Raw genomic sequence first — 13,034 nt, 5'->3', positions numbered from 1 at the left:
GGCAGGAGGGATAGTGCGCCCTAAGCCTCTCCAGGAAACTGGAAGTCACTTTTGGTCTGCACAAACTAGATTATTAGACACATCGGTAGTTCCATCCCTGCCCCTGAGAGAGTAGGAAAATGAGGAGAAGGAGGGACAGTGATCCCTCATCTTCTCAGGGAAACCACAGCCACTTTCAACCCAAACAAACTAGGTTACTAGAAACATCTGTGGCTTCATCCCCACCCCTGACACACCAGCGCCAGGCAACTGCAGTCACTTTTGCCTTGTGAAGACTGCATTACTGGCCATACTGGATGCTCCATTCCTGCCCCTGGCAAGGGCAGATGGGGGCCAGTGCTTCATAAGTCTATCTGGGGAACTGCAGTCAGTTTTGACTTGTATGGTTTAGTTTGCTGTCCACACCTGCAGCTCTATCATCACCCAAGGAAGGGGCATGGAACTTCGTAAGTCTCTTCAGGCAACTACAGATGATCTTGGCCTGCATGGCTTGGATGACTCCACACAGGTGCAGCTCTGTCCCTATAAGGTGGGAAAAACTTCTTGTGACAAAGTGAGCAGCTTCAGCTCACTTTGGTTGGCTTACAGTACCAACCAAGAGCTGAAAAAATTTAGATTGGATAAACACGAACCACTATAAAGTTCCAAATTAAGTTGAACCAAATATCAAAGACAGGCTATAGCACAAAGCCAATCAAATAGAAAGCCCTAGAGAAAAGGGACCAAGAACAAATGCATCTAGCAAATGAGATGCCAAGATGCCATGAAAAAATTACAATCCATACCAAGAAACAGGGAGCTATGACCCAGTCAAAAGAACAAATAAGCCTCCAGATGACATAAAAGAGTTGAGACAACTAATTATAGATGTTCAAACAAGTCTCCTTAATAAATTCAATGTGATGGCTAAAGAGGTTACGGACATCAAGAAGACACTAGGTAAACACAAAGAAGAATTTTGACGCATACACAGAAAAATAGCACATCTTATGGGAATGAAAGGCACAATAAATGAAATTAAAAATACACTAGAGGCATATAACAGCAGAATTGAAGAGGCAAAAGAAAGGATTGGTGAGCTTGAAGAAATGGCCTCTGAAAGAGAACATACAAAAGAACAGATAAAGAATGGAAAAAACTGAACAAGATCTCAGTGAACTAAATGACAGGAGACATGCAAACATACGTGACATGGCTGTCCCAGAAGGAGAAGAGAAGGGAAAGGAGATAGAAGGAATATCTGAGGAAACAGTGGTAGAAAATTTCCCAACCCCATTAAAGGACATAGATATCTATGTCCAAGAAGCACAATGAATGCCCATCCAAGTAAATCCAAATAGACCAACTCCAAGACACATCCTAATCAGAATCCAAATGCTAAAGATAATGACAGCATCCTGAGAGGAGCTAGAAAAAAGCGATTCATCACATACAAAGGATGCCCAATAAGATTACGTGCTGATTTCACATCAGAAACCATACAGTCAAGGCAGTGGCATGATGTATTTAAAATACTGAAAAAACTGCCAGCTAAGAATTTTATATCCAGCAAGACTGTCTTTCGAATGCATAGAAGTTTAGAATATTCACAGATAAACAGAAACCAGTTTTGTAGTAAATACTAAAGGGAGCACTACAGCCTGAAAAGACAAGAGAGAGAGGGTTGGAAGAGAGTCTAGAAATGAAGATTATATCAGGAAAAGTAATTAAATGTGTAAAAAAAGTGGTGAAAACAAGATCTGACAGATTAAACTCAAAGGTCAAAATGGGTGAAGTAAGAACCCTGAATGGTAATGGATTAAATACTGAATATTAAAGAATTAAGCTCCCCAATCAAAAGATATAGACTGACAGAATGGATAAGAAAATACGAGCGATCTATATGCTGTCTACAAGAGACTCACCTTAGACCTAAGGTTACCAATAGATTCAAAGTGAAAAGCTGGAAAATGATATTTTACACATGCAGTAACCAAAAAAAAAAAAACCATGGACTAGCTATACTTAACATCAGATGAAATAGACTTTATAAGCAAAGCTATTAGACACAAGGAAAAGTAATTATATACTAATAAAAGGGGTAATTTACCAAGAGGAAATAAATGTATATACCAGGATACCCAAATTACATGAAGCAAATACTGGGAAACCTGAAGGGAGAAATAGATATCTCTACAATAATAGTTGGAGACTTCAATACAACATTCCCAGCACTGGAGAGAATATTTGGCCAGAGGATCAATAAAGAAACAGAGCTTGAATAGTATGATAAACAGACTAAACCAAACAGACATATACAGAACACTGCACCCCAAAACAGCAGGATATACATTCCTCTCATGTGCTCATAGATCTTTCTCCAGGACACACCACATGTTGGGTCACAAAGCAGATCTCAATACATTTTAAAAGATCAAAATTATACAAGGCACTTGCTCCGATCATAATGGAGTAAAGTGGAAAGGACTATACATTGTATGATCCCATTTATATAAAAGGTAAATATAAATCAATTTATAAAGATAAAATTAGTGGTTATGTTGGTCTGGGGAAGGATACAGGGATTGAGAGGTGACTGCTAAGGGGTGTGGAGTTTTTCTTTTTGAAGTAATGAAATTGTTCTAAAATTTTTTGTGGTAATAAATGCATAATTTTGTGATTATACTAAAACCAACTGATTATACACTTTGAATAGACCGTATGGTATGTGACTAAGTCTCAATAAAACTGCTTAAAAAATAAATAATCTGTAAGAATAGCCAGAAATGGCAGCTATGGATGGCAGGAGAAGCAGAAAGATTGAGAGGTGAAGAATTTTCTTGTTTGTCTGATTTTGCTGTTTTTTTTAATTATTGAAATAATGAAAATGCTCTAATAAGATTGAAGTGATGAATGCACTACTATGTGATTATACCAGATACCACTTATTGTCACTTTAGATGAATTGCATGTTTTATTAATATGTATAAATAAGACTGATTTGTTAAAAAAAAAAAAACCAAAAATAAAAAAGAAGCAATGAAGTCATAAGCATATGACAATATGGATGCTCCTGGAGTACATTACGTTGAGTGAAGAAAGTCAGACAGAAAAGGACAAATACTGTATGACTGTGCTATTATGAAGTAAATATATTGTGTAAATTCATAGACTTAATAATTAGAATATAGGTCATCAGCAAACAGAGTGAGGGTAGAGAATGGAAAGCTGAGGGTTAATCTGTGCAGAACTGGTAAAAAAAGGTTTGTTCATAAATCTTTGGACATGAATAGAAATGGTGAAAGCACAACATGGTGTTTGTAACTAGCAAAGCTCATATATAGATATGAGTGGTTGAAAGGGTAAGTCTAAAGGCATGTGTATTACTATAAGGAAAGCTAAAAAAGTTAACATGGGACTGTATAATATAGTGAAGCCACAAGTAAAATATTAATATGTGATACTGCATGTATTAGACTGTTTTTATAAAATATAAATACAAATAAACTAGAGAGGAATATCAGCTATGTATGGCAGGGGAAGCACAGAAAGACTGAGAGGTAAGGAGGTCATTATGTGGTTTTTCTTTTTAATTATCATTGTAATAATAAAATTGTTCTAAAAATGACTGAAGTGATGAATGCACAACTATGTGATTATACTGACCACCACTGATTGTACACTTTGGATGGATTTATGCTTTATAAATATGTATCAATAAAATTGGCTTAAGAAAAAAAGAAATGAAAATTAAAACCACACAAATTTCATTTCCATCTATATGGCAAAAATCCAAAATTCTTACAAAATACTCTATGACCCAGGCCATGAAAGGATAAAAAATTCTCATACATGGTTGAATGTAATGCAAAATGGTACAATTACTATGGAAGGAAGCCTATGGAGAGGAATTTATCTTTGGCCCAGCAAACTAGAAATTGATTTCAAAGACAAATTTTTTAAAATACATAAAATTCTACACGTCTGTTCACTGTAACACTATTTGTAATGGCAGAGGACAGGAAATAACCAAATGACCACCAATAGAGGTCTGGTTGACAAAATTATGGCAATTCTGTGTACAATACCATGCAACAGTAAAATGGAGTAACAAACACTGCTTCATCTGCTGCTATGGAGTGGACTCTAGGACACATAATATTAAGTAAAGGAAGACAGTAAGGCGATGTCTAGTATCCTCCTCTGTATAAGAAAAGGGGAAATGTGTGAGTGTGTGTGTGTGTAAATATATATATGCACACACCATATATAGTATAATCACTTACATTTTCAAAGAGAATCAACAGAAAGATGCAAAATTAATTCTATAAAATAAGTGACTGAGCTTCTTTTAAAAATGCTACTACAAACCGGGGATTTCTTCTATTTAAAAGATGTTGTAGAGGCATCTATTCTTTCACTTAGTTTTTCCAGTGTTTGCCTCATGTATTTGGAGGCGCCCTTGTTAGGAGCATAAATATTTATGATTGATCGTTCTTTTTGAAAGATTATCCCTTTCACTAATATGTAGTATCCTTCTTTGTCTCTCACAATTGTTTCCCATTTAAAGTCTATTTTGTCTGATATTAAGATAGCTACTCCTGCCTTCTTTTGGTTATTGTTTGCTTATAAGATCGTTTTCCAGCCATTCACTTTCAACTTCCATGAATCCCTGGGTCTAAGATGTGTTTCTTGTAGACAGTATATAAATGGGTCATATTTCCTTATCCAATCTCCCAGTCTGAATCTTTTGACAGGTGAGTTTAATCCATTGACATTCAGTGTTATTACTTTCAAGGAATTATTTATGTTAGCCATGTTTTGTTTGGACTTGTGTTTGTCATAATTTGTTTTTTTCCTTCTCTTTTTGTCTTCTTTGTTGCTCTTACACTCTTCTCCAACTCTGCCTCCTCCCTGGCGCCGAGGGATTACTACCAAGTACCAGCTGATGATGTAACTAGAAAATGACCTTGAATAAAAGGGTCAACTCAGACCAGCAGAATATCTCAATCTACATATAATACCAGGAGTTAAAAATGCTTTTTTTTTTGAAACCGACTTTGGCCCAGTGGTTAGGGCGTTGGTCTACCACAAGGGAGGTCCGCGGTTCAAGCCCCAGGCCTCCTTGACCCGTGTGGAGCTGGCCCATGCACAGTGCTGATGCGCGCAAGGAGTGCCCTGCTACACAGGGGTGTCCCCCGCGTAGGGGAGCCCCACGCGCAAGGAGTGCACCCATAGGGAGAGCCACCCAGCGCAAAGGAGGGAGCAGCCTGCCGAGGAATGGCGCCGCCCACACTTCCCGTGCCGCTGACGACAACAGAAGCAGACAAAGAAACAAAACGCAGCAAAAAGACACAGAAAACAGACAACCGGGGGAGGGGAGGGGAATTAAATAAATAAAAATAAATAAATAAATCTTTAAAAAAAAAAAATGCTTTTTTGACCTGAATCAAAGGGGGAAATGGAAAGGACAAATGAGTTTATATGGTGATGAGTCTCCAAAAAGAGCCGGGAGGTTATCAGAGGGGTTGCCCTTAAGCACACTTCAGCAGATTCCCAGAGACAGATAAAGCAGATACAACCCCAGGTATTGGTTCTTCTGAAGGCTACAGAGACCCACAGGTTCTATGATCATGGCAGATGGAGTTCAGTACCATGTCAGTTGGCCCTACTTTGGAGTTTGTGTTTCTGTGTGATGGCGCTGGACTCAGATGTGATCTTTGTTCACAATCCTCTCCTGTTACTTTTACTGGAACTGTAGTTGGTGCTGGGGTTTAATATATACCTAGGGGACCTGAATCTCTGGACTGACCATGTGATAGCCAGGCCCTGAGCCTCAACAGACTTCAGCTCCTACACTCTGGTTTATTGGACCTACCCCAATTAGCTAACATGGAGTTGAAGAAGGTCAATCACCACACCAGGGAGCCAAGAGTGCCTAAAACTGAAAGCAGGAGTCCTGCATCCAGCATCCATGTGGAATCTAACCCCCCTCTTGATATAGATGTGGAGCGGACACAACCATTCCAAGGTCAAGAGGATGGAGGAATAGAGTATGGATTAGAGTGGACTTACTGATATTCTATTCATGAACTGTTGTGATTAGTAATCGAAGAAAATGTGGCACTGGTGTGGAGAAAGTGGCCATAGTGGCTGCTGGGGGTAGGGAATGGGAGGAAGAGATGAGATGTGGGGATGTTTACGGGACTTGAAGTTGTCCTGGGTGGTGCTGCAGGGACAATTACTGGACATTGTATGTCTTCTCATGGCCCACTGGGCGGAATGTGGAAGAGTGAGGGCTATGACATGGACCATTGACCATGAGGTACAGCGGTGCTCAGAGATGTATTCACCAAATGCAATGAATGTCTCATGATGATGGAGGAGATTGTTGTTATGGGGGAAGGAGTGGGGTAAGGGCGTGGGGGGTATGTGGGGACCTCATATTTTTTTAATGTAATATTAAAAAAATAAAGAAAAAAATAAAGAAAATAAAAGATGTTTAAGAGAATATCAACCATATGTGATGTACAGACATTATATGGATCGATTCAAACAAACCCACTGTAAAAAATTTTTTTGAGAGAAGTGGAGAAACTCCAAGAACATGTACTAGGCATTAGATGAGTAACTATTATTTTTTGCTGGTTGAGGTAATGATATCTCAGTTATACTTTTTTTTAAAAGTCTAGCTTTCAATCTAGAAGAGATTTCCCTCTCTTTTTTGAAATAGTATTTATTATAAGAAACTGGATCATTTACCTTATGGTAATTTTTTTTTCTCTCCCCTTCCTCCCCCAACCCCCGCATTGTCTGCTCTCTGTGTCCATTTGCTGCGTGTTCTTCTTTGTCTGCTTCTGTTGTTGTCAGCAGCACAGGAATCTGAGTTTCTTTTTGTTGTGTCATCTTGTGCGTCAGCTCTCCATATGTGCAGCGCCATTCCTGGGCAAGCTGAACTCTCTTTCGCGCTGGGTGGCTCTCCTTACGGGGGCATACTCCTTGCGCATGGGGCTCCCCTACACGGGGACACCCTTGTGTGGCACGGCACTCCTTGTACACATCAGCACTGCGTGTGGGCCAGCTCCACACAGGTCAAGGAGGCCCGGGATTTGAACTGTGGACCTCCCATGTGGTAGACGGATGCCCTATCCACTGGGCCAAGTCTGCTTCCCACCTTATGGGTAATTAGATCTTTTAACTTGTTCAGATTCAGATTCAATTTTTTTGGCAAGGATATTTCAGAGGTGGCACTTGATAATATCTAACTATCCCACTTTTTTAGTGTGTTCTAATATAAACCGAAGTACTTACAGGTTGTGATAGTTTGAGGTTCTTTCACGAATCCCAAAAAGAAAAAGATTGTTTTTTAACTAACCCATTCCTGTGCATGTGACCACCTTTTCAATGGACAATATCAGTGAGTTGTGACTCAGGTTGAGCTTCCATCCTCTTGCTAGGTCTGATATAAGAGGAGGAACCAAGAAAATGGAAGCTGCCGTATTGATCCTACCATGTGAGATATGACTGCAGGAAAACAGAAGCCCCAAAAGGCCTAGAGAGGTTCCAGAGAGCACAGAGGCATGGAAAGAGCTCCCCATGGTGCTGGCCCCACAGGGCAATCAAGAGGAGACAAGCCATATGCCTGATAGCTCACAGCTGAACTCAGGAAGAAAGCAGTGCAACTGAAGACTAAAAGAAGGGGCCCAGTAAGAGACAAGCCCTACACCCAATACCCACAGCTAGCTTTGGAAGAAGGTAGATTGCAGAGGATAAGGTAGAGACCTAGACCAGGGATCTTAACAAAGGGTCCATGAGCTTGATTGAAATTCAAAAATACGTTATTCTTGTGGCAACATGTTGGTATGGGTATGATGTATTTATTAAATAATACACAGTATAGTGTGGACTTAGTAAGGGGTCCATGGTTTTTACCTGACTGGAAAAGGGGTCTGTGGAACAAAAAAAGTTAAGAACCCTGACCCAGAGATCAGTGGCCATCTAGCTTCACCACATGCAGGGCCCTGAGAAGGTATCTCTGCTGATGCCTTGATCTGGACATTTCATGGTCTCAGAACTATAAGATTTTCCCCTAAAAAAAAAAATCCCCATTATAAAAGCCAACCCATTTCTGGTACTTTGCATCAGCAATCCTTTGGCAAACTAAAACATTGGTAAAATAGCATGATATCTTGGATTTGATATAAAATAATCCAGCAAAACAACAAGAAAATATGGAGAAAGAGGATAAGAACAAGAATATGAGCAAGCAAATAATTGTTGAAGCCTGGTAATGGGCACATGGAAGTTTCACCTGTTGCTGAAAACAATCTTCTCCCCGTTAAACACCTACTCATCTTTCCAGACTTGGTTAGATGTCAACTCCTTCAGAAAACTCCATGACCTGCAGTCTGTACTAAGCTGGATGTCCCTACCAATCCTATGGCTAACTCTAATAGCACTAGAATTGCTTGTCTATCTCCCCAATTAGACCTTGACCATTAGACTAAGTGTGTAGAAACAGATTCCACAGAGGTCTGAAGCCTACTGGAGGAAACTGCTAGGACAGTGACCTTTACTTTAAGCAGTCTCTAAGTAAATATATTGGAACATGTCAGGGTTGCTTTAATCCAACTATTCATACCTGGTAAGGAGACAGACACAAAGCCAAGAATTTGCAGTAGGAAGGAGGAAAGCTCTGGAAGAAATAACACTCCCAGAGAATACCCAAGAGGGCTTCTTGGGCCAGGCAGAAACCCGATTAGCTGCAAAGAGTATCATCCACAGCTGCATGCCCCAATGGGGAACTCTAGAACAGTGCTTTTCAAATGGTAACATGCATAGGAGTCACCTACCGATCTAGGTGAAAAGGCAGATTCTGATTCAATAGGTCTGAAATGGGGCCTGATTCTAAATTCCAGGTGATGCTGATGCTGCTGGTCTGCAGACCACATTTTAACTAGCAAGGTTCAAGGAGACTTGGGAACCAAATACTTCTATCAGGGAGCATTCAGTAGTAACTCCTGCCTTACAAACCATCTCTTTTAAGCTTACATACTGTGTCATTAGAAAAAAACAAAAAAGCGAAAACAAAAACCAATCCATCTACATCCGTCCATTGGCATATTTCTTCTAATATATCACTATACCACTGTGACAACTATGCAACCTCATATTCATCTCAATATCCCCAGCGCATACCTGAAATATAAAAGGTTCTCAATAAATGCTTGTATAATGATGTTCTATATATTCTTGACATATTAAATGCCTTCCCATTTGGCTTCTTCTTAAGATATTTTTGTTTACTCACCTGCCTTTCCCACTTGACTACCAATTCCTTGAAGACACAGATTCCTGCCTTTGTTCTGTGGCACAGTGTGGCAGGAAGGAAACACTAAGTAAATGTTTTGCTGACTTAATCTGGATAACAGAACATCTACACAAACTCTGTTCAGGTTCTTGGACAGAACACAGATTAAGAGCATATCCTAAATTGTAATCCTTTTTTCTGAGAGATTTAAAATGCTCACATGCATGACTCATCTTCACAAAAGTACAGGAATACACATGGAAAGGAGCAGTACCTCTATTTAAAGAAAATGGCATGAAAACATTATATATTATGCTTCTTCATGGACAACCTTACCAATGCAGGAAAAAAATGTTTAACAAACGGTACCTCAGTCTTCCCACATTCATCGGGAGGATCCTGGTGTACAGTCATTTGATACTTGACATATAAAGAAAATGACTGGCTGAAGGTCGACTTGAACTCTGGGTCCTCAAAAGAGACAGGTACTAGCCTCACCTTCAGAGCAAGGAAAATACAAGCAAACGCTATTGAAACATCTCTACCTGATTATATGCTTCTGAAGGTGAGGCTAGAGTAAGATCTCCACAAATCCACTTCCAAAGCGCAGCACTGGGATTTTTCACGAAATTTAAAAAAACCTGGAACCAACAGGCTGTCATAGAGCCTAAAGTACTAACTTTATACCAGTATTTTTTAAAATGTTAAACTCTTTAGGGCCAGGACAATGTTTTTGTTTGTTTTTTCTTATCCAACTAATATCATCCTCTGAGTACACTAAAGTCAAAATTGAAGCTAACTAAATATTAACACTACTTTTTTCACCTCTACTTATATGAAGTCTTTTAAGATTTTCCCCTTCCAGATTTCTCTTCAGTAATTTAATATATAAAACTTAAGCATCTGAGGGCTTCTATTAAATATTTTACTATCTTACTTTTCTAATCTCAGTTATGCACAATACATTAACAAAGAGTAATTAAGCAGTTATGAACTCTTTACGTATGATTTTTAAATACGAGTAAAGCATATCAAGAGTATTGTGAAGTACATTTAGCTTAAAATGTTTTTTTCCTCATAGATATTTAAACTTAAGAGTTCTAATACTACTATTATTGCTAATTTATAGATAAATGAATTGAAACATAGTAGCTTTATATACGGATAACTTATTTTATGTGTTACTTTCCCCATTGAAACTACAGATGGCTGACATTTAACATGGCTTTGAGTATAATTTGCACTTTCAGAATGTTCATTAATTTACAATCCTAACCCTGCAGACATGCTGCAAACTGAATACTAATAAAATGTACCACAAATAAACCATATATAAGAATTCATACAATGATATCAAAAGGAGGGGAAAGTTTCACTTGCACATAAAAATTACACTTGGCCTGCTGACCTGGCTCACAGTTGGTTTATCAGGTGGGTCCTTGTGAATAACCATCTGGTAACGTCTATAGATCTGGTAAGACTCCTGAAATGTGGCTTTGAACTGAGAACTTGGTGGAGATGATCTCACCACCCTCACCTTCAGAAGGAGTTAAAAAACAGTGTTTATTAATTTACTTACTCATTCTATAGAATGCATATTAATAGTTTTTCCCACCCAAAAAGAATCAAATTTTAAGGCATAAACATACAGTAATAATATTTAACATTAAATATCAGTCAGCTAGTAAATAAAGACGAAAAAGTATTTCTCCAAATTATATAAAACCATTCAAAAGGCAAAAGATCCTTTCTAAATTCTAAGTCCTGACTCCGAAGCTGACTAGATTATGTAAGTGTGACTCTACTATACAACAGGCACTTGAGTTACAAAAACAAATAAATTCCCTTTAATTTTAGTTGCATACAACTTACCTTCACTAAATTCTTCTAAAGGGCTAAAACTGAATATACTTTTTGGAACTTCTTTAATCATCATTGCTAAATATAAGCTTGCACCTTTTTTAAATAAGAATAAAAGAAAACCCTCTCAAAAGTGTTCATATTTCATAGCATAGTTAATAAAAATTCTGAATTCATATTTCCTTCATTCAAATCTTAACTGCACCCTCTTAGTCTCTGTGTCTCAATTTCCTCATCTGTAAGACAAGGATGATTTCAAACAGTAATTGTCAGGTAATTAGGGCTAACAGTAGTCAAATGCTTACAAATATTTTAGGATTATTCTTATTACTACTAAAATTACTAATAATAGCTAAGAGAAGAGGCACCTGAGAACACACACAGCTAATTTTATGTGCTGTTTCTGTGTTCTAAAAACCCTTAACAAGAGAGGCACAGGATAATCAGATCTGAGTAGAGCAAATTTTCAAATTGAAGCCCAGAATGACAAATGTTCATGCTGACACAAACATAATTGAGTATGAAGCAGGAAAGAGCTGGAAGGAAAACTGTGAAATGCATCCGTTAAAATATGTTAGCAAAACAGAGTAGTTAAAAAGTCATATGCACTATAATTAAGGTGTAACTGGAAACTTTCATATGTGTTATAAAAAGTAATTTTTCTGTGAAGAAAGAGTGACACCCAGTGGGTAATAAATACCTGTATAACCTGAGTATCACTAAAAACATAAAAGTTTCTATCGTAAAATATTTAGGTTGGTTTCCTGAATACATTGCTATTTATGATTAAAAGATAAAATTACTCCTTATAAAATATTTAAGCAGTGGGAAACGGACTTTGGCCCAGTGGATAGGGCGTCCGTCTACCACATGGGAGGTCCATGGTTCAAACCCCGGGCCTCCTTGACCCGTGTGGAGCTGGTCATGCGCAGTGCTGATGCACGCAAGGAGTGCCGTGCCACGCAAAGGTGACCCCCGCGTGGGGGAGCCCCACGCGCAAGGAGTGCGCCCCTCAAGGAGAGCCGCCCAGCGCGAAAGAAAGTGCAGCCTGCCCAGGAATGGCGCCACCCACACTTCCCGAGCCGCTGACGACAACAGAAGCGGACAAAGAAACAAGACGCAGCAAAACAGACACCAAGAACAGACAACTAGGGGAGGGGGGGAAATTAAATAAATAAATAAATCTTAAAAAAAAAAAAAGAATCTGCAACAGAAAGAAACACAGATTCCCTTGCGGCTGACAACAACAGAAGTGGACAAAGAACACGCAGCCAGTAGACACAGAGAACAGACAACCGGGGTGGGGGGAAAGGGGAGAGAAATAAATATAAATAAATAAATCTTAAAAAAATAAAAAGAAAAGAAAACCCTTAAGTCCTAAACACATTCTGCCCTGCATCGATCGATTCAGGCTTCATTGCTTCCATTGTCTTAAAAAAAAAAAAAATATTTAAGCAGTATGTCAACTAAAAAAGAGAGCAAGACAGCAAATGTCTAACCAACTCTCTTCCCAATTGTGGAAGGAGAAAGGTGAATACCAGAATCAGAGCAGCCAACAAATTCTAATATTCTAAGTTGTTACAATAGCGCTTCTTTCTGATTATATATATATATTGTCCTAATGTTTAGACTGCATAAAAATTAAGCTTTAATGTAAGGTCTTTAATAAGTGATATTTGTAGATTAAGCTATAAATTTAAAAGGCTGACCTGTTATTAATCTTGTATGAGAAAATGAAAGAATCATTGTAGCTAATGTTTTACAAAAAGAATTTTATAAATACCAAAACTAATGCTGAGACTGGATCTGAAATTTTAAATCAATTTGTGGGGGGAAAAAAAAGGAACGTAGCTCTGAAAGCATTTGTATTTTAACTAAATCTGTT

At 38.4% G+C, this 13,034-nt stretch overlaps 1 protein-coding gene across 9 annotated transcripts in view; it reads right to left on the bottom strand.

Moving 5' to 3' along the window:
• The window catches only part of ATE1 (arginyltransferase 1), a 232,303-nt gene that overhangs the window by 202,758 nt on the left and 16,511 nt on the right, over positions 1-13,034 (bottom strand). For 5 of the 9 annotated variants that reach the window (XM_058298251.1, XM_058298255.2, XM_058298259.2 and 2 more), the window contains one exon: positions 9,659-9,787. In XM_058298251.1, the coding sequence (XP_058154234.1) occupies positions 9,659-9,787 (129 nt within the window). Of the gene's footprint in view, positions 1-9,658; positions 9,788-10,697; positions 10,827-13,034 lie in introns of all 9 variants that reach the window. The other 4 variants (XM_058298250.1, XM_058298260.2, XM_058298244.1 and 1 more) reach the window with 1 other exon arrangement.

Source organism: Dasypus novemcinctus, chromosome 6 (assembly GCF_030445035.2).
Source record: "Dasypus novemcinctus isolate mDasNov1 chromosome 6, mDasNov1.1.hap2, whole genome shotgun sequence".
Classification (NCBI taxonomy): Eukaryota; Metazoa; Chordata; class Mammalia; order Cingulata; family Dasypodidae; genus Dasypus; species Dasypus novemcinctus.
The sequence above is the reverse complement of the archived record's forward strand: the minus strand, read 5'-3'. Positions and strand labels throughout refer to the sequence as shown.